Source organism: Heterodontus francisci, chromosome 12 (genome assembly GCF_036365525.1).
Source record: "Heterodontus francisci isolate sHetFra1 chromosome 12, sHetFra1.hap1, whole genome shotgun sequence".
Taxonomy (NCBI): Eukaryota; Metazoa; Chordata; class Chondrichthyes; order Heterodontiformes; family Heterodontidae; genus Heterodontus; species Heterodontus francisci.
In genome coordinates, this window is record NC_090382.1 from 42,114,929 (window position 1) to 42,137,470 (window position 22,542).

Below are 22,542 nucleotides of genomic sequence, written 5' to 3' on the forward strand. Positions count from 1 at the left end.
GGCCAGTCGTAGAACTAGGGCAGTAGAGAGAGCTTTAAACTAAATAGGGGGGGTAAGAGATCAGGTGAGGGAAGATGTGATAATTTAAAGAGAGGAGAAGACAAGAGAGCAAGATACCAATAAGGGTCATGATAATCAGTGTGACAAGAAGGAACAGAGCATACAAACTGAAGAGTGCGCCAGCCGATAAGGTTCGAGTTCAAGAGCTAATTTGGGGGCGGGGGGAGAGGAGAGGGAAAAGAGAGGGAGAGGGTTGGAGTGAAGGGAGGAGATTTAGAAATACAAAAGATCAAGGCATTGGAACAGCATAGCATTGTAGACAAAGACAAGCAGCACCCGACAGGAAGGGACAGAGTTTAACAAAAATTGTACATCAGCGAGTAAGGTCATTGCAGGGAACAGAAGTAAAAAAATTTAATTTCAAGGTTCTTTATCTGAATGCGCGAAGCATCTATGCCATGCTGGCCCCCATCTGCCAAGAATAAAGCATATTGATTTCGCCACATGAACATTAAATTTCAAATTGTTGCTGGGAAGAGGCGCCAGTTACAAGAACTGCCAGACCGTGGCTGAAAAACATTTACATACTAACAGACATCGAAGGCAGGGAAGCACATTCCCTGATACAATATACAGAGCCAAGACGTGGTCAGACCAGTTAGGCACATGATTAACCTGCTGGGCAACCGGGGGGGGGGGGGTGGGTTGCTGAACTGTAAAGTTTGAAATGAGAGCCTGCAGAAGGTGAAATGCTCTTGGACTGAAGACAACCTCCTGTCTGCTCCCATCTCTCTCACGGAACTCCAAAACCCACTGAAGACACATGAACCCCAAGAGAGCAAGGTCTCCTACAGTGAACAAGGCTTAAGAATAATACTGGACCCCAACGAAATGCAAGATCTACCAACAATCAAAGATTCTACAGCGAGTTCAAAGCACAGTAACAAAAAATCCTCTTCAGAGATTGCCTCAAACTTTTCTACTTTATTGTTCTTCTGCTCTTTCTGTCCCTATCTGCATGTGTGTATCACGTACGCATGCTAGCATGGGCACATCATGTATCCGTAGGCATTAACCGAATCAGAGTTTAAGTTTAATAAATTTCAACTTTTCTACTTTAAACCTAAGAAAGCCTGCTTGTGCTCATTTCTTTACCTTATAATTGGCAAGTGGTGAACAAGGATTCACCAAGGGGGAGCTAAAACACGTTGTTAAACCCTGTTACATTAAGACCAGGTGAAGGCTGAAAGGGGACTCTAGACCTCTTTCTCACCTGGTGGTAACAATTTGCAATAAGGTAGATGAACTAGTGGAACAAATAGAGGTACATGATTTAGATCTAATCGACATTACAGAGACATGGTTACAAGGTGATCAAGATTGGGAAATAAATATTCCAGGGTCCACAATATTTTGGAAAGACAGATAGAATGGCAAAGAAGGAGGAGTAGCCTTAATAATAAAGGATCTGGCCTTAGAAGATCATGAAATAGTATCAGTATGGGAGGAAATTAGGAATAGTAGGAGTCAGAAAACACTGGTGGGAATAGTTTATAGATCCCCTAACAGCAGTTGTACCATTGGACAGAGAATTAAACAAGCAATTATTGGACCTTGTAACAAAGGCAATAGAATAATTGTGGGGGGCTTTAATCTTCATACAGACTGGGACTAGGAAATCGGCAAGAGTAGTCTAGAAGATGAGTTTGTAGAATGTTTTCAGGGCAGTTTCTTGGAGCAATACGTTGTGGAACCGACTAGGGATAAAGCTATCTCATATCTAAGATTGTGTAATAAGCAGGGTTAATTAGTAACGTCGTAGTAAAAGATCTACTGGGAAATGGCGATCATAATACCATTGAATTCCATGTTAAGTTTGAAAGTGGCATACTCCAATCACAAACAAGAATCTTAAATGTAAACAAAGCCAATTATGTAGATATAAGGGGAGAACTGACTAAGGTAAATTGGGTAAATAGACAAAAAGGTACGACAGTAAATGAACAGTGGGAAACCCTTCATAGAAACAATCCAAAAAGTTCAACAAAAAATACATTCCTTTGAAAAACAAAAATTCAGCAAGACAGACTCATCCATGGCTCACTCAGGAAGTTAAGGATAGTATTAGATTAAAAGAGGCTTACAACGTTACAATGAGTAGCAAATCTGAGGACTGGGAGGGTTTTAGAAACCAGCAAAGGGCCACCAAAACATTGGTGAAAAAGGGAAAGAACAGAACATGAAGGAAACTAGCCAGTAATATAAAAACAGATTCTAAGAGCTTTTATAGGTATATGAAAAGGAAGAGAAGTAACTAAAAGAAATGTTGGTCCCTTAGAAGCAGAGACAGGAGAAATTATCATGGGGATGAGGAAATGGCAGAGGAAATGAATACTTTGTGTCCATCTTCACTGTCGAAGACACAAGTTTCATACCAGAAATAGGCGGTAACCTAGGGGCTAAAAAAAGTGAAGAAATTAATGTCAGCAGATAAAAAGTATTGGAGAAACTTAAGGGACTAAAATCCGACAAATCCCCGCTAAATATCGCAGCGGCTCAGCGGTGCACATCTCGTGCTTGCGCCGCACCAGTGAGATTTTAAAATTCAGCCCAAGATTCAGGTAAGGCTGACTTCAATGCATGAGAAAGAGACTGTTCACAGTAAACTAGGAAAAAAGACAGATGATCAGTGGGGGGTGTTCAAAAAAAGTGTAATGTGACACAGAACAGTTTATACCTCGAAGGCTATACTTGCCAAAAAAAGAGCCACGGATGACTCGTATCCTGGGTTTTATAAACAGAGGCATAAAGTTTAAAAGCAAGGAAGTTATGGTGAACCTTTATAAAACACAAGCTCGACGTCGACTGGAATATTGTGTCCAATTCTGGGCATCACATTTTAGGGACGACGTGAAAGCATTGAAGAGGGTGCAAAAAAGATTTACTAGAATGGTTTGGTGGATGAGGAACTGCAGTTATGAGGGTAGACTGGAGAAGCTAGGGTTGTTCTTCTTAGAGAAGATTAAGAGGAGATTTGATAGTGGTGTTCAAAATCATGAGGGGTGTGGACACAGTAGACAGAGAAATTATTTCCATTGGCGAAGGTTCGAGAACTAGAGGACACCAATTTCAAGTGATTGGCAAAAGAACCAAAGGCGAAGAGAGGAAAAACTTTTTTTTTTTTAAACGCAGTGAGCGTATGCAATGAGGGGTTAGGATTTGGAATGCACTGCCTGGGAGTGTGGTGGAGGTAGATTCAATCATGACTTTCAAAAGGAAATTGAATAATTATCTGAAGAGAAAACAGTTGCAGGGCTACGGGGAAAAGGTAGGGGAGTGGGACCAGCTGAGGAGATCTTCGAGAGCTGGCATGGATATGACAGGATGAATGGCCTCCTTCTATGCTGTACCATTCTATGATTCTGTGACTGAAGAAGCAAGAGCCAACATGATACTAAAAGGGAAAAAGCATACAAAAATGGAAAAAAAGCACAGATCCTGGCAAATTGTAAATGTACAAAGAACAGCAAAGGATGACAAAAAGATACTAAGAGCTACCTAATAAGGAAATATAAAAAGAAATTTGTAAGGGATCTCAAAAATCAACAATTTTTTTTTTAACAATTATATTAGGAAAAATGAGGACGGTCAGGAGCAATGTGGGCCCCTTAAATTTATAAGTGATATAGTCAATGAAAATAATGATAAATAATTGCTTTGCTCAGTATTTACAGTAGAGGAAGAGATCAGCATACCAGATATCTCAAGGAAACTAAAAATGAACCTGGGACAGGGACTCACTAAAATTTGTGTAAGCAAAATAATAATGAAGTAAACAATGGTGAAGAGTGAAAAGCCCCAGATCAGATGACTTTCACCTCAGGGCTTTAAAGAAAGTAGGTGAGAACATTTAGGGCATCTACAAAGTTATCAATTCGGAACCTGTTCCTTTATATTGGAAAATAGCCACTCTGCTATTTAGGGAAGGTGTGAAACAGAAACCAGAGAGTTATAGACCAGTTAGCCGAACAACTGTTGGGAAATTACTAGAGTTTATAGTTAAGTATAGAGTCATCAAACACCTTGAAAATTTTCAGCTAATCAGAGCGCCAGCATGGATTTGTAAATGAACCTGATGGCATTTATTTTTGAAAAGGTGACTAAGGTAGTAAACAGGGGAATGTCTATAGATGTTATTTATATGGGCTTCCAGAAGGCATCTGATAAAGTGTCTCAAAAGAGATGTTAGCTGAAGTTGAAGCTCATGGAATTGAAGGCAGATTAGTGATCTGGTTAAGAAACTGGCTGCGTAGCAGGACACAGAGATTAGGGATAAACAGTAGGTACTCCAATTGTTGGCAGGGTGTGACGAGTGGAGTCCCGCAAGAATGTGTTGAGGCCTCAACTATTTACCATACTTATTAATGACTTAAACGTTAGAAAACCATATATCCAAGTCTGCCGATGACACAAAAATAGGCAGCATTGTAAGCAGTATAGACAGAAGCATAAATATGCAATGAGATATTGATAGATTAAGTGAATGGGCAAAACTGTGGCAAATGGATTTCATATAGGCAAATGTGAGGTCTTCCACTTTGGAACTAAACAGAACAGGGTACTTTCTAAATGGTGAAAAGCTAGAAACAGTGAAAGACCAGCATACAAGGCTACGGGCCAAGTGCTGGAAAATGGGATTAGAAGAGATAAGCGCTTGATGGCCGTCACAGACACGATGGGCCGAAGGGCCTGTTTCTGTGCTGTATAACTCTATGCAGATTAAAATGTCATGAACAGGCACAGACGATGATCAAAAAGGCTAACAGAATGCTGACCTTTGGTTCTAGAGGACTAGACTACAAGGGGATAGAAGTCATGCTACAGCTATATGAAACCCTGGTCAGACCACACCTGAAGTACTGAGCTGTTCTGGGCACCATCCTGTAGGAAGGATATACTGGCCTTGGAGGGAGTGCAGCGTAGATTTACTAGAATGATGCGTAGACTTCAAGGGCTAATTTATAAGGGGGATTACACAAACTAGGGTATAATTCCCTGGAATTTGGAAGGTTAAGGGGTGATTTGATCGAATTTTAAGATATTAAGGGGAACAGAGAGGGCAAGGTGGGAATGTGAGAGGGTAATGGGATTAATGTAGGATTATTATAAAATCTCCCTGCTCAGCATAGTGGGGAATGTCTTTGCTCGAGTCGCTCTAATCAGGCTCCAGAAGTTGGCCGAACGCGTCTACCCTGAGGCACAGTGCGGCTTTCTTGCAGCGAGATCGACCGTTGACATGCTGTTCTCCCTTCGTCAGATACAGGAGAAATGCCATTAACAACAGATGCCCCTCTACACTGCTTTCATTGATCTCACCAAAGCCTTTGACCTCGTCAGCAGACGTGGTCTCTTCAGACTACTAGAAAAGATTGGATGCCCACCAAAGCTACTAAGTATCATCACCTCATTCCATGACAATATGAAAGGCACAATTCAACATGGTGGCTCCTCATCAGAGCCCTTTCCTATCCTGAGTGGTGTGAAACAGGGCTGTGTTCTCGCACCCACACTTTTTGGGATTTTCTTCTCCCTGCTGCTTTCACATGCGTTCAAGTCCTCTGAAGAAGGAATTTTCCTCCACACAAGATCAGGGGGCAGGTTGTTCAACCGTGCCCGTCTAAGAGCGAAGTCCAAAGTACGGAAAGTCCTCATCAGGGAACTCCTCTTTGCTGACGATGCTGCTTTAACATCTCACACTGAAGAGTGCCTGCAGAGTCTCATCGACAGGTTTGCGGCTGCCTGCAATGAATTTGGCCTAACCATCAGCCTCAAGAAAACGAACATCATGGGGCAGGACGTCAGAAATGCTCCATCCATCAATATTGGCGACCACGCTCTGCAAGTGGTTCAAGAGTTCACCTACCTAGGCTCAACAATCCCCAGTAACCTGTCTCTAGATGCAGAAATCAACAAGCGCATGGGAAAGGCTTCCACTGCTATGTCCAGACTGGCCAAGAGAGTGTGGGAAAATGGCACACTGACACGGAACACAAAAGTCCGAGTGTATCAGGCCTGTGTCCTCAGTACCTTGCTCTATGGCAGCGAGGCCTGGACAACGTATGTCAGCCAAGAGTGACGTCTCAATTCATTCCATCTTCGCTGCCTCCGGAGAATACTTGGCATCAGGTGGCAGGACCGTATCTCCAACACAGAAGTCCTCGAGGCGGCCAACATCCCCAGCTTATACACACAACTGAGTCAGCAGCGCTCGAGAAGCCGCATAGAAGATGGCAGGATCCCCAAAGACACATTGTACAGCGAGCTCGCCACTGGTATCAGACCCACCGGCCGTCCATGTCTTCGCTTGAAAGAATTCTGCAAACGCGACATGAGATCCTGTGACATTGATCACAAGTCGTGGGAGTCAGTTGCCAGCGTTCGCCAGAGCTGGGGGGCAGCCATAAAGACGGGGCTAAAGTATGGCGAGTCGAAGAGACTTAGTAGTTGGCAGGAAAAAAGACAGAGGCGCAAGGGGAGAGCCAACTGTGTAACAGCCCCGACAAACAGATTTCTCTGCAGCACCTGTGGAAGAGCCAGTCACTCTAGAATTGGCCTTTATAGCCACTCCAGGTGCTGCTTCACAAACCACTGACCACCTCCAGGCGCTTATCCATTGTCTCTCGAGATAAGGAGGCCAAAGAAGATTATAAATGGGAGGTTGATGGTCGGCACAGTTTCGGTGGGCCGAAGGGCCTGTTTCAGTGCTGCATCTCTAAATAAAATAAAAATAAAATAAACTATTTCCCCTGGTTAGGGAGTCTAGCACTAGGGGCATAGCCTAAAAATTAGAGCCAGACATTCCAGGAGTGAAATTAGGAAACGCTTCTACATACAAAGGTTGGTAAAAGTTTGGAACTTTCCCAGGAAGGGCAACTGTGCTAGATCAATTGCTAATTTTAAATCTGTGATTGATAGATTTTTGTTAACCAAAGGTTTTAAGGGATATGGGGCAAAGGTGGGTTAACAGAGGTAGTCGCAGAATAGCCATGATCTCATTGAATGACGGAACAGATTTGATGGGTTAAATGGTCTCCTGTTCCTGTGTTAGTGACACGAATACCGTAAAAGGCCCAGTCCTCATCAGTTCAGTGATTTCTAACTGATTAGAGGGACATCAACAGCACACTCTGTGGGAAAGCATAGAACCAATGGCAGCAGCTTCTGGATTTCCACTTCTAACAGTACATTTGCGGTCTCCCAAAGTTGCCGTCAGTTTCAGAGGAGTAATGACAGCGAATGTCGTCATTACTACCGCAAAATCTTGGCCAAACTGTCTCGTTTCCAGGCATCCCCTGACCAGCAGGCTGAAAAGTATGAGCTAGAAGGGAACCAAATCGTAACAAGGAAGATATGAAAGTTCAAGAAAATACATTTACACTAACATAGCATTTTGAAATATAAAAACACAATGCAGTGGGGGGCAGGATTACATGGGCAGGTTAAAACTCAGTATACAAATTTAAATAAAAGTTAGAAAGCAAAAATACTGCAGATGCTGGAAATCTGAAACACAAACAGAAGTTACTGAAAATACTCAGCAGGCCAAACTGCATCTGTGGAGAAATGATTAAATGCGTTTCTATCTCTACAGATGCTGCCTGATCTGCTGCGTATTGCCAGCAGTTTCTCTTCATATTTTTAGAAAGTTAGAGATGATTTAGCCCACATACTGTACCCAATGGCAGCAAAATTACCCACCCAATAGATTTAAGCAAGTGGCTAGTCTAAAGAAAAGTTGGCACAATCTTCCTGTTTGTTTCTATCATACTGCTTGCCACCAAGCATTTTTATTTTTGGTGCAAATCAGGTTGGACTTGGATCCTAACCTCCACCTTTCTGGCACATACCTGCACATTGTGCTTGCCCACAAACTGCACCACAGAAGCTCAGGCATTGCATGTCAGCAGCTATAAAGGGTTTGCTTGATGCACTGTTGCTCCCGATATTTGATGGCTTCCCCCTGCTGAAGTCTTTAGTTAGCATTGTGTTATATATAAAAACACAGCAGTTGGAAAACAACTCCACATTTGAGCTATTTCTTTAAGGACTTGGATTAAATATATGTTTACAACTTGCTCATAGCCCACAAGAGCTCTGTTCCTGCTTTTGTGGTGATACTTCTCTACTCACGCAGATGACACACTTGATCACAGCCACATATGCAGACTTGGCAGGTGCTAGATAACCAAAGCAAACTTGCATCTTCAACATCAGGTACAAACGTTTTAGTACTGTGAACTTCATACATGCCATAACCAAGAGTGGGCCATGACCACACAATTACTCAAAATTAAAGCCCCTTACTCAAAAAGGCAGATCCCTGCATGTACACAAAAAAGCCTATATTAAAAAAATCCAGACCCTTCCATGTGCAGAAAAAAATTGAAGTTTTACCATCCTTCCCTAAAAACTTTGAAAACTAGGCACATTCAGCCTCAGCACTTGGAATTTCACATGTTTGGATAACTGGTGAAGACTGCTCCCTGATTTGCCCATTTCTGCCAGCTATGAAGCTGAGCCAAAGCTGAAAATCAGGAAGAGGAATGGCTGAATAGAACCAGTAAGGGCTTTGCAGGTCACACGCAGGTAGTTTGCAAGATTTGGCCTGCAGACTACGCGTTTGACAACATAGTTACCAATCCACCTGTTTCTGAATGTCTAGTTCCAGTTTTCTCCAGTTTTAATTTGACTTGCATGGTGCTCAATGACAAGCAACAATAAAGAAGTGACCAAGTTCTACGATCACATGCAAGTGATACAAACCTTTCACAGAACGGAACAGGATATTAAAATGACTTACTTAACTTCAAAGATTTGTTCCTACTTAAAATGTCTAGGTTTTTTGGAAGCACTCACATCAAAGCGATTCAAAGCATCCGCCAGCTCACCAGCACTGCTCTGCTGACCAAGGCTGACATCCTCTGATGTAGTTGCCTGAGCTGCATTTGAGATGCCGGTAACTGCCTGTGTCAATTGCTTATAGATCAAATCCCGGTTAGCTTTGTAAGCAGCCACATCTGGGTGCTGGAGACAAGCCTGTGAAGCAGTGTAGAGCATGGGGATATTCTTCTGAAGAACTCCTCGTGCTGCAGCCATTTGGTCTCTATGATGAATATCCTTCAATTCCTTTAAAAGAAATTCCATACAAGATTTACTTAAACTTACATCAAGATTCTAAAGTGAATATCTGCAAATCTCAGTAGTGATAAACTGTACTGTACTACATTTTTGTTCCAGATATCTCCTTTCAATTTTCTACAGCAGCCAACTGTTTGCAATTACCTTTAGACCAGAATGTGGAATGATCCAAGCTGCTGATTACCCAACAACTATCAATATAATTTCAGTTGACATTTACCCATGTCTGGTTTTGACCTTTCCCACCTGCTATCCACAACATTACATCAACATTCTTCAGTTTGGTGAATTAAAGTGTCTTTCTCCAACTTCCTTCTATTAAATAGTTCTGATTAAACTAGAGAAAAAAAAAAGGTTTTCAAAAGAGCCAAGAGCTGTTTTAAAAAAAAAACGCATTTTGTCTAAGTGAATGCGACATAGATGGATGGATTATGCTAAACCCCTTGAAAAAGTTAGTGGGTTACCAACAGCTTGCATTTATCTTTAACAAAGAAAAGCAAACCAAGTTGCATGTTTTAAATTATCTGTCAAGCCAAGAGAGTGCGAGAAGATATTTTCCCGAAAACACAAAAACATTAAATTATAGCGGCATCTTATCACACAACCTACTATTGTCTCAGCTTGGTATTACCAAAACACGCAAAGTGCACAGGGTTTAGCGTCTGAACTGCATATATGAAAAAATCTTCCCCAATTCCATCTGTAGTTATACAAAGTTCTTTTCTTAAAATTTTTTTTTGATCGCAACATATTGTTCATACCTGCTGTCTTTTGGCTGCCATAAGGTTCAGCTTATCCACCTCAGGTTTCAATGCCTTAAATTGTATTCCAAGCTCTTGTTCATTGTTGGCATTCCTCACTTTAACAAGGGTTTCTTCAACCTAGTAAGCAGGTCAAACTGATTATGTGTACATTCAACAAAGAATAAATACATAAGGCAATGTAGTACAAAAATCCCTACACTAGGAATATAGGTCACTGAAATTGTTTGATCATGCCCACAAATCTATTGCAGTGGTTGATATATGGCAGCTCACTCTTACAGCTATTTATCTATTCCTAGGTTTCCTCCTGTCTATTTAGGCCTCGTGCAGCACAGCTCGTTATCTCTAGCTCCAAGCCTCTTGCTCTACTTGCCCTATGTGCAGCAGTGAATTAAACAGACAGTCAATATGCATTACTGGTTCACTGGAAGAGCAACTCACCCCCATCCCACTCCCCAGCCTGACAAATTTTTTCACTTTGGACAATTATCCAATTTTCTTTTGAAAGCCACGATTGAATCTGCTTCCACCACCCTCTCAGGAAGTGTATTCCAGATACCAACCACGTGTTGTGTAAAAGGGTTTTTCCTCATGTCGCCATTGCTTTTTTTGCCAATCACCGTAAATCAGTGTCCTCTGATTCTCTACCCATCTGCCAATGGGAACAGTTTCTCCCCATCTACACTATCCAGATCCCTCCAGAGCACCTCTATTAAATTAGAGATACAGCACTGAAACAGGCCCTTCGGCCCACCGAGTCTGTGCCGAACATCAACCACCCATTTCTACTAATCCTACACTAATCCCATATTCCCAACAAACATCCCCACCTGTCCCTATATTTCCCTACCACCTACCTATACTGGTGACAATTTATAATGGCCAATTTACCTATCAACCTGCAAGTCATTTGGCTTGTGGGAGGAAACCGGAGCACCCGGAGAAAACCCACGCAGACGCAGAACTTGCAAACTCCACACAGGCAGTACCCGGAATCCAACCCGGGTCCCTGGAGCTGTGAGGCTGCGGTGCTAACCACTGCGCCACTGTGCCGCCCTCATCTCATCTCAACCTTCTCTTCTCTAAGGAGGACAGCCCCAGTTTTGCTAATCTATCCATGTAACTGAAGTTCCTCATCCCTGGACCATTTCTGTGAATCTTTCCTGCACCCTTTCTCATGCTTTTACATCCTTCCTACAGTGTGGGTCCCAGAATTGGACACAATACTCAGTTGAGGCTGAACCAGGGTTTTAATAAAGGTTCCGCATAATGTCCTTGCTTTTGTATTCTATGCCCCTATTTATAAGCAGCCCAGGAACCCGTACACTTTATTACCTGCTTTTTCAACCTGCCCTGCCACCCTCAAATGATTGTACACATATCGCCCCATGTCTGCTCCTACATACCCTTTATTTTTTGACTCTTTCTACCAAAATGAATCACTTCACACTTCTCTGCATTAAATTTCAATCTGCCGCTTGTCTGCCCATTCCAAAGTCCACTTGAAGTTTATCACTATCCTCCTCATAGTTCACAATACTTCCAAGTTTTGTGTCATCTGCAAATTTTGAAATTGCAAATTTTCTCTTTTGTTGCCCCTTCTTCCCCCAGCCTTATTACAGGATGGGATAAGTTAATCAGTGGCAGGAAGTTAGGCATGGGACCAAGTTCTTGCAACTATAGCCAAACCATCTTTACACCCATGTGGTAGCATCCCAAGTACAGTCATAGAGTTATAAGCACAGAAACAGGCCCTTTGGCCCATCGTGTCCATATTTAGTGATTGTTGGAATTAACCCAAAATACCGGACAGCTGTCACTGAAAATTTGCATTATCTCTTCCTTCTCTTCTTACCCACCCTCTGCCTTTCTATCAGTCAGTGTGTAACTCATTCTAAATACTGGATAAGCAACTAATAAAATCCAGCTTAAAGATAAACTAATGTACCTCCTGAATGTGGGAAGTAGTCATCAGTACAATATTAGATTGTCAGAGGATTCGGTAACTTCCATAAATTGTACAAATACAAATTCCTTATATCTTATCTCAATCATTTCCCAATAAGACCAACAAAGGAATAACTAACTGTACATTACAATAAACTCACCTGTGAAATTTAATGTTCAAATAAATCCCTTTCACCATAATCAGTACATTCTACACTTAAACAACCCATGAATGGTGCCAGTTCATACTTTTAACTTCAACAGTAATTCTTCCAAGGCTAAATTAGCTCATTTCATTGTTTTGACTTTTTTTGCAATTATATAGAACAATGCCAAAAGGTATAATAGAACTATAAGGCTAAATGCAGCAGTTACTTTGCACACAGCAAGACCCCACAAACAGAAAATGAATGACAAGATAATCTTGTCTGATCTTGTAACTGGTCATCAATTCTAGCTTTGCTCTATATTTCAATTTACTCTGGTTATTCGTTTTCCTATTTACAAAAAATAAATGTGTATTTTAACCTGTTGAGCTGAAGTATTCTCGTCTGTGAGCTATAAGGCAATAAGTCCACTGAATAGTTCAAAATATCTGTGTGCTCAAGCTTTGTTCTATTTATGTATTTCAGTAGAATCTGGGGATTAAAATTACTGTCACACACATTCAGCTGTATTTGCATCGAGGTCCCAGAGGTAAAAGGTCACTGTCTCACCCAGAGAACCACCTAGTCCCTGAACAGTATTGCACAAAATACAAAACTCTTCATGGACTGAGAAAACTGAAAAGGATAGAACTCCAGTTGGGACACTCCAGTTGAAAAAGTGACTTTTTCAATCATATTTTATTATAAAGTTTGCTATAGCCCTGAAATTTCCATAACTGTATTGACCTACCATTCCCAGAGTCACATATCAGAAGTGAACATTTTCCTGCTTTATGTAAATAATTGTTATATTTAAAGCAACTAAATATTCTAAACACAGGATCAGAAAGTTCTCAGACTAAATGGGAAAACGTTCAGTATAGAACTTACTACTTTCAGTTGTACAAGTAGTTTGTAAACATCTGCCATGTCAGCCAAAATAAGAAGGCGAGTAACAGCAGACAGCAATGCTCGTGCAGCTCGAACCATATTGCCGCGTTTCATAGCAGAACAAGGATCCTCTGCGAACTCCGATGAAGCGCTCCTCATCATTTCACCTATATTGAAAAGGAGAATATTGCAAGTTAACAAACTGGAATATTTTAGCTCAATAGGCTAAAATTACACATTCATATTTTGCAAATAGGAAAACAAATAACAACAGTCAATTGAAATAGAGAGCAAGGCTGGAATTGATGACCAGCATTATCTTGTCAATCATTTGCTGTTTGTGAGGCCTTTCTGTGCGCAAATTAACTACTGCATTTAGCTACAGGGTGAATGTACTCCAAATATAATACATCAGTTGTAAAACATTTCAGGACTTCCCAAGAACACGATTAGGCACCATGTACAATGCAAATTCTTATGTAAATAGGCATATTACACAACGTATTTTATTAAATTAAATTTGGTTTATGTGCAGGAGAATTTTGAGATGCAAGATATACAGACCACATGAAGGTTGAGGGAGTTCATGTATCTTTGAGTGTTCTGAAGGGGAACCTTCAGTACAAATTGTTGATTGCAGCCAGAAATCTAGAGAAGCCAATAATACTGTAGAAACTTAATTCCCTCCGCGCCCCCCCCCCCCACTTTGCTCCGCAGCAGACATCCTTTCACATGATGTGCGCGCCGCTGGCACATCCCGTTGCCCATCCCGAATTGCCCTAGAGAATAACCCTACGAAACAGGGAATCCTTGCCAAACGTAGTCCTCATGGATGTTGGGCAGAATCCAGACCATTAAGGTGAGGGCCATGGACGCCTTTATAGTTAAAGGTCTGCTTTAAAGGGATTTAAGTCACCCTGGAACAAGTTGCAGAATCTTATCTAAAATCTGGTAGTGACAGCACCAACATAAAAGCAAAGGGCAGGGATGAAAATACCACCAGAATTTAAAGAACTTGCTAACCAGGAATGCTGCAAAAAGACAGCCAGTATCAGTTTGAATTAGGCAACAGAACCAATTTTCCAAAGTCTCCGCATCACACACCTGGGGACAGAAATCAGGCCTATTTCCTAGCCATCACACACTACCCACCAATTCATAGGGTCAGACTCTTGCTCCAAGTGTCTCACCACTACAATACAATATCTCCAAAATGCTTCCAGCATCGCAGAAATACAAAGCTCTAAAATATGAGATCTCGGAGAATGCAGTTTACTTAGTATTTTGGAGAAAAACAGGCATTCCTACTTTATAAAATAGGATTTCTATCCCACCTCGATATACATCCAATAAATTTTTACTAAGTTGGAATATGAACACATCTTTCAAATGAAAATAGCGATTGCTGAGTAACCATTCAAAAGCCTATAAAAAGGAGCAAGAGCAGAGTTACATTTCATAGTTTGCAGCACAGAAAGTCTATTTGGACCAACTGATCTATGCTACCGTTTATGCTCCACATGAGTTTCCCCACCCCTTTTCAACTAATACATCAGTGTATGCTATTCTTTTCTCTCTCATGCTTACCTAGCTTCCCCAGAAACGCGTCCATACTGCTCACCTCAACTACTCATTGTGGTAAAGTTAGCTGTGCTGTAAAGATACAGCTTCAGCAAAATAATTCGCCATTTCCATTTGCTCTATTTAATTATGGATTTTGTCAACTATTTGCTATTAGGCCCTTTCTCGTCTCCCCACTGCCTGCCCTAGAAAAAAGTAGGGGGATATTTTTCACCTCCCCACCCCACTACTGTTCAAAATGATGATTTTATTTCATTTTGCAACATCGTTTACTTTAAAAAGGAGAGATGTTTACAAATATCCTGGAACGTAGATAAAGTGAACTATACAACTTTGAAAACAATCACACTTCTAGGTTTTGTCTTCATATACATGAAGTAGTTTAGACCAGAAAATGGGATTAAACCCTTGCTTCAGTCATCATGACTAAATTTCACAAACAATATGTAAACAGGCAATTTTAATATATTGCTTCACAGAAGGAGCCCAGTTGTGTGCACGCACTCAATGCAACTTCGGCCTCAATTCATTTAAGTGCTTTTAAGTTATGGGGTAGGATAGGCAAGTTAAAAATAGATACAAGAATACAGATGTTTGAAATGAAAGGCCACAACAGAAACAAAAGGCATGACAAATAACTAGCAAGTTAGTTTGCAGAATTCAAATTTCATTGTGATTGCATGCCATTCCAGTCAGCAGTATTTGAAGATTTGAAAGCAAAAACATGTATAGGTAACAGTTTTCTGTGAAAATTGCAAACTGGTGACCTTACCAATAATACAATAAGCTACCATGATATTTATTTAGACATTCACACAATGCACAGGAGCATACAATTAAAATTTATTAGGCTTCCTCGGGAAAAGTTGTCATTCGAGTGAAGCAGATCCCAATGCAAAGAATGGACATACCACAGAGCAAGTAAAAATACTTCTCGTTATGGTGTCAACATACTTTCTTTAGCTGTTATTTAAAAGCCAACTGGAAAAAAGACAAGTGAAAGCATACTAGTCAGTGGAATGCCAAAAGGAGGAAGTGACTTGGCTACAAATTCCACACGGCCTTACTTGGCTTTTTATGGAAAACGCAAGACGTCCCCACCCACCTCCCACTACATTACCAGTTAACAATGCACAGTAGCACTTACTGCCGCACAATCTGCAGTCTTACTCACTCAACATAGCAAGCTAGTTCCGATGAAAGGTCACTGACCTTAAAAGTTAATTTTATTTAATGCACCACAGATTCTGCCTGACCTGCTGAGTGTTGCTAGCATTTTCTGTTTTTATTTCACATTCCCAGCATCTACAGAATTTTGCTTTTGCAGCAACAGTCCCTTGTCCATTTCTGCTACTGGCTTGGGACATTAAACCATGCAGTACAAAAGATTGCTGTATTATGAGTGATGCCTTCCTTCGGCATGAGGCATTATATCTAGGCCTAGTTTACCTACTCAGTAGCAGTTCACAGTACACATTATTAATGGGAAACCCAAAGAATGGTGAGAATACCACAGGGAGTTGTCGAAGCGACTAGTATAGATAGATTTAAGGGGAGGCTAGAAAAGCATATGAGGGAGCAGGAAATAGAGGGTTACGCTGATGGATCTGGATGAAGCAAGATGGGAGGCGGCTGAAGTGGAGCATAAACGCTGGCAGAGACCAATTGGGCCGTATAGCCTGTATATAGAGAAAGAGAGGGGGGGGGGGGGGCAACAGGAGAAAAAAAAAAATGTGTCTCTCACCTATGGAATACACTGGGTTAAGTAGGCTTCATGTTTTCCCACCTCCCCCCCCCCCCCACCCCCCCCATCCCCCCCCCCCATCCTTTAAATATGTTTGCAATGAAGAGGGCTCAATAGAAACCATGACATCATTCAGAAAAGTATCTAGCTTTGCCCAATGAGAGCCCAGGTTTTAGCCTCCATTTCCTTGCATGATCAGTCTCCGAGACAAGGTATAATTTGATTTTGGACAAGTCCATAGTTACATTAGAAATAAAAGTATGAAGTAGCTGCAACATATGGATTTTTTTTTTTATAAAGAAAATGAATTGTTTAAACAAGACTCAAATAGAAAATACAGCTATCACAAAATAAATTTTGGATATCACACACCCAAGTGGGTTCAATAACAGGGTGTGTAACATAAGCAACTCATTACACTGTTCCTGGCAGTTCTTTAGCTAAAGATATTAAGTGTAACAAAACCATATCTTTTAATGTCAAACATGTAGGTGAAGACAAGAATCACATCCGCTCATGAGAGCTGCATTATAAATTGATCCCACAAACTAAGAACATCTCATTTCATACATCTGATCTACAATTACTTATCAAAAATTGGAACCGATGTTTCAATAATATTTTAAGATAAATGTTAAAATGCTTTAGAAATTCCCATCCCGAACTCCAACTTTATATTCACATACCAAGATCATTTAGGGCAAATGAGCTGTTTAAAAGAACCAATTACTCACCTTTTTCTACAAAATTAGAATTTTTATTACACTAATCTTTCAATTTCAGATAGCGTACACAAGTATTAATTTCCGCAGATACTTTTTGCAACTGTTATTAGTTTTGTTTTTACCAGTTTTTACACTTTACTGGAAATTAATATATTTTTGTGCTCAAGATGAAGGCCATTAATGATGGAAAATGGAAGTTATCATTTCAGGCACTCATGGAACATAAAACAGCAGACAGATACAGTGAGGTTTCCTCTCCTCCATCCAACATGTCTCAAAGCCAAAAAGCATCCTCTACTGCTCTATTCCAACACACTTCTTCATTTCCCACATTCATTTTCCAGTGGACTCTGAATGGGACTGTCAAATCCAAATTGCTTGTCCTGCACACCCTTGCACACGATGAACTGGATTAAGAATGCCCTGTAGGCATCCTTTCCATCTCTCTGGGATGAATTGGTAGTCATCTTCCAAAATTCTATAGATTCTGACATGGTTCCTGCAGATTAGAAGGTAGCAAATGTAACTCCACTATTTAAGAAAGGAGGGAGAGGGAAAACGGGGACTAGACCTGTTAGCCTGACATTAGTAGGGAAAATGCTATAATCTATTATAAAGGATGTAATAACTGGACACTGAGAAAATAATGGTAGGATTGGGCAGAGCCAACATGGATTTATGAAAGGGAAATCATGTTTGATCAAGAGTTTTTCTGAGGATGTAACTGGCAGAATAGACAAGGGGGAAATCAGTGGATGTGGCGTAAATGGATTTTCAGAAGGCTTTCGATAAAGGTCCCACACAACAGGTTAGTAAACAAAATTAGAGCACACGGGATTGGGGGTAATATACTGGCATGGATTGAGAATTGGTTAGCAGACAGAAAATAGAGAGTAGGAATAAATGGGTCATTATCAGGTTGGCAGACTGTGACTAGCGGGGTACCGCAAGAATCAGTGCTTGGGCCCCAGCTATTCACAATCTACATCAATGATTTGCAAGTGGGGACCAAATGCAATATTTCCAAGTTTGCAGATGACGCAAAACTAGGTGGGAATGTGAGTTGTGAGAAGGATGCAAAGAGACCTCAAGGGGATATAGACAGGCTAAGTGAGTGGGCAAGAACTTGACAGATGGAATATGTAGAAAAATCTGAAGTTACCCACTTTGGTAGGAAAAACACAAATTCAGAGCATTTCTTAAATGGGGAGAGATTAGCAACTGTTGATGTCCAAAGGGACCAGGGTACCCTTGTTCATAAGTCACCGAAAGCAAACATGCAGGTGCAGCAAGCAATTGGGAAGGTAAATGGTATGCTAGTGCGATGGAAGCCCCACCTGCCAAGAATAAGGCATATTACTTTTGTCATATGTAACATTAATTTGTAAACTCTTACTAGACTGAAAATGGCTGTACCTGCATTTTAAAAGGACAGTGACTGGAAACATTTGCATGCTAAGAGACAGTAGCCTGGAGAAGACAACGGAACTGCTCCCTGATTCAATTAACCCAAATGGATTTTGATCACCAGACACTGAATGTGAGAAAACCCAGCATTCCATTCCTCCCCCCCCCCCAACTGAGGGGGTCTAAGATGAACAATCCACAAACCGCAGGAGCAGTTGTCCCAAATAAGGGGTTAGTCACACGACTAACCTGCTGGCCATCTTGGAGTTTTGAATTGTGCTCACAGAGCAGTTTGGGTCAGACTGCAATTTGAAGACAAAAAAGAAGGAAGGTCTCTCTCTCTCTCCCCCTCTCACGCAAAGACGGGGACCCACAGAAGTAACTAGGCCGGGACAGAAAACCGCTGGAACAAGTTTGAAAGAGTGCACTAGGCCCCAACGAAATGGCAAGATTTAACTGCAATCAAAGATTTTACATTGAACTCAAAAGACAGTAAATGAACTCCAGCTATTGCTTCAAACCTTTCTCCTTGATTCTTTCGCCTTTTCTGTCTCTATCTGCGTGTGTTTGTCGCGTATGCATGCTAACGTGGTCGTGTCGCGTATTTTTAATAGTTTTAACCGAATTAAAATTTTAAGGTTAATAAATGTACACCTTTCTTGTTTAAATCTAAGAAAACCTGTCTGGTTGATTTCTTTGCCATTACAATTGGAGAGCAGAGAACAAGGATTCACTGAGGGGAAGCTAAAAACCCTATTACAGTCAAACCAGGAAAAGACTGAGAGGGAACCCCTGGACCCCTTTCTCACCTGGTCGTTACATTGGCCTTTATTGCAAAGAGGATTTGGGTACAGCAGTCAAGATGTCTTGCTGCAATCGTAGAGCCTTGGTGAGACCGCACCTGGAATATTGTGTACAGTTCTGGTCTCCTTACCCAAGGAAGAACATATTTGCCATCAAGGGAGTGCAACGGAGGTTCACTAGACTAACCCCTGAGATGGTGGGATTGTCCTAGAAGAGACTGAGACTGAGCCTGTATTCTCGAGAGTTTAGAAGAATGAGAGATTATACAAAATTCTTACAGGGTTCGACAGGGTAGACGCAGGAAGGATGTTTCCCCTGGCTTGGGGCGGTGGGGGGGGGTGGTCTAGAACCAGGGGACACAGTTTCAGAATAATGGATAGGCTATTTAGGACTGAGCTGAGGAGGAATTTCTTCACTCAGAGGGCAGGAATCTTTGGAATGCTCCACCCCAGAGGGCAGTGGAGGCTTAATCATTGACTATGTTCAAGACAGAGATCGATAGATTTCTGGATAATAAAGACATCAAGGGATATGGGGATAGTGCAGGAGTACAGCGTTGAAGTAGATCAGCCGTGATCTAATTGAATGGCGCAGCAGGCCAGAGGGGCCGAATGGCCTACTCCTGCTTCTATTTCCTATATTCCTAAACCCATGTTCCCATGTTCCAAAGACGAAAGACCAGAGTATAGCCCACAACACCATCCAACTCCCAGAAAATATTCTGTGAAAAGGTACATTTGGCTCCCCCGTGCTAATTAGATCACATCCTCATGCTAGAATCTTGATCCTTTCTCAGCTGTATTTAGAAAGCGGTGGGGGTGATCCGTCACTGGGTCCGATAACTTTTTGTTTGAAAAAAAAAGAAAAGTATATTCTGCACTGGGGTAATAAAAACATTGGATTGCTCAGGAATCTCAGGTATTTGATCTTTTATGTGAATACACAAAAGAAATGAAGAAAGAAAATCAGGCTCCTCATGCTCGCCCCAAGCATTAGATGGTGCAACGTATTGCACCCTTTCCAACTGTTAGTAACGTTGACCGCTGGAAGGGAAAAAAGATGTAGCCAATATCTGCAGAAATTTCCCCAATCACTGCTCCCTAAAGCAAGCAAGCAAGCTCCCAATGCTGCTGACTAGGTTTAATGAATACCAAGATGTAGCACTAAACACAGATTTTGCCAGTTAAACTTAAAAAAAAGTCTTGTATCCAGAAATTCTAGCTTAGGAGTCAACCCCTAGTGAACGCAACAATAAGGAATTAAACTAGTTTGGCAGGGGGATGGGGACCTGAGGGTAGACTCAGTTGGGAAGAGCAGATATGTAGGCAAATCTCTGAAAAGTGCAAGAACAATAGGGTAGTAATAGTAGGGGATTTTAACTACCACAATATTAACTGGGAGAGTTTTAGTGTGAAAGGAATTGACGGAGCAGAATTCTTGAGGTGCATTCAGGAGAACTGTTTTGCCCAGAATGTAGCAAGTTCAACAAGAGAGGGCGCAGTTTTAGACTTAATTTTAACAAATGAAGATGGGCAGGTGGAAGGAGTGGCAGTGGGACAGCATTTTGGTAGTAGAGATCATAATTCAGTCAGTTTTAACACAATTATGGAAAAGGACAGAGATAGGAGTTAGAGTTCTCAATTGGGGAAAGGCCAATTTTACTAAACTGAGGAGTGATTTAGCGAAAGTGGACTGGAAATACTACTTGAAAGTAAATCAGTGTCAGAACAGTGGGAAGCATTCAAAGGGGAGATTCAAGGGATTCAGAGTAAACACATTCCCACAAAGAAAAAAGGGTGAGGCGGCCGAATCTAAAGACCCATGGATGTCAAGGGGCCTACAGGGTAAGATAAGGCAGAAAAGGAAGCTTATGTTCGACACCGAGAACTCAATACTACAGAAAGCCGAGAGGAGCATAGAAAGTGGAGGGGTGAAATCAAAAAGGAAATTAGGAAAATATTAAAGTAGTTTGTACAATGAACAATTCTATGCTAACTTGTAATAGACTATAACTGGATATGAAACTCTTTTAAAAGGTCCAGCTCCTAGTAAAAGATCAGTCCCTCTTAGGCAGTAGCAGATATTCAGTCATCAGCAGACCTTTCTCACACAAGGCAGCAGCTAAGGAGATCTTGTCGTCAAGAATATTGGCAAGCAAAATCAAGGTGAACCCAAAGATATTTTATCAATACATTAAGAGGATAACAAAGGAGAGAGTAGGACCCATAAAAGACCAAAAAGGTAACCTATATGTAGGGGCGGGAGATATTGGTATGGTGCTTAATGAATACTTTGCGTCTGTCTTCACAAGGGACGGTGCAGATATTGTAGTAAAGGAGGAAGATTGTGAAGTATTGGATGTGATAAACATAGCAAGAGAGGAAGTATTGAGATTAGTACCCTTGAAAATTGATAAATCCATGAGAGCTGGATGAAATGTACCCCAGCTGTTAAAAACAGCAAGAGAGGAAATAGCGGAAGGGCTGACCATCATTTTCCAGTCCTCATTGGATACAGGTATGGTGCCACAGGATTGGAGAATTGCTAGCGTTGTACCTCTGTTTAAAAAGGAAGTGAAGGATGGACCAAATAATTACAGGCCAGTCAGTCTAACCTCAGTAGCAGGAAAACTATTGGAATCTATTCTGAGAGACAGGACAAACTGTCACTTAGAAAGGCACAGGATAATCAAGGATAGTCAGCATAGATTTGTTAAGGGAGCATCTTGTTTGACCAACTTGATCAAATTTTTTGAAGTAACAAGGAAGATAGATGAGGGTGGTGCAGTTGATGTGGCCGACATGGATTTTAGCAAGACTTTTGACATGGTCCCACATGACAGACTGATTGAAAAAAAATTCCCATGGGATCCAGGGAAATGCAGCAAGGTGGATACAAAATTGGCTCAGTGGCAGAAAACAAAGGGGAATTGTTGACAGCTGTTTTAGCGACTGGAGGGCTGTTTCCAGTGGCGTTTCGCAGGGCTCAGTACTGGGTCCCCTGCTTTTTGTAGTGCATGTTAACGATTTGGACGTAAATGTAGGGGGCATGATCAAGGAGTTTGCGGACGACACAAAGATTGGCCGTGTGGGAGATAGCGAGGAGGATAGCTGTAGGCTACAGGAAGATATTGATGGTCTGGTCAGATGGGCAGAAAAGAGGCAAATGGAATTCAACTTGGAGAAGAGTGAGGTGATGCATTTGGGGAGGTCAAACAAGGCAAAAGAATATACGATTAATGGGAAAATACTGAGAAGTGCGGAGGAAATGAGGGACGTTGGAGTGAATGTCCACAGATCCCTGAAGGTAGGACTGGTCTATAAGGCGGTGAAGAA

General features: G+C 41.4%; 1 protein-coding gene across 1 annotated transcript in view; it reads right to left on the reverse strand.

Moving 5' to 3' along the window:
- ctnna1 (catenin (cadherin-associated protein), alpha 1) overlaps nucleotides 1-22,542 on the reverse strand; it is a 229,519-nt gene that overhangs the window by 161,322 nt on the left and 45,655 nt on the right. Inside the window, exons 4-6 of the mRNA XM_068043358.1 lie at nucleotides 12,947-13,113; nucleotides 9,960-10,079; nucleotides 8,917-9,186 (exon numbers count right to left, since the gene is read on the reverse strand). Of these exons, the coding sequence (XP_067899459.1) occupies nucleotides 8,917-9,186; nucleotides 9,960-10,079; nucleotides 12,947-13,113 (557 nt within the window). The remainder of the gene's footprint in view (nucleotides 1-8,916; nucleotides 9,187-9,959; nucleotides 10,080-12,946; nucleotides 13,114-22,542) is intronic.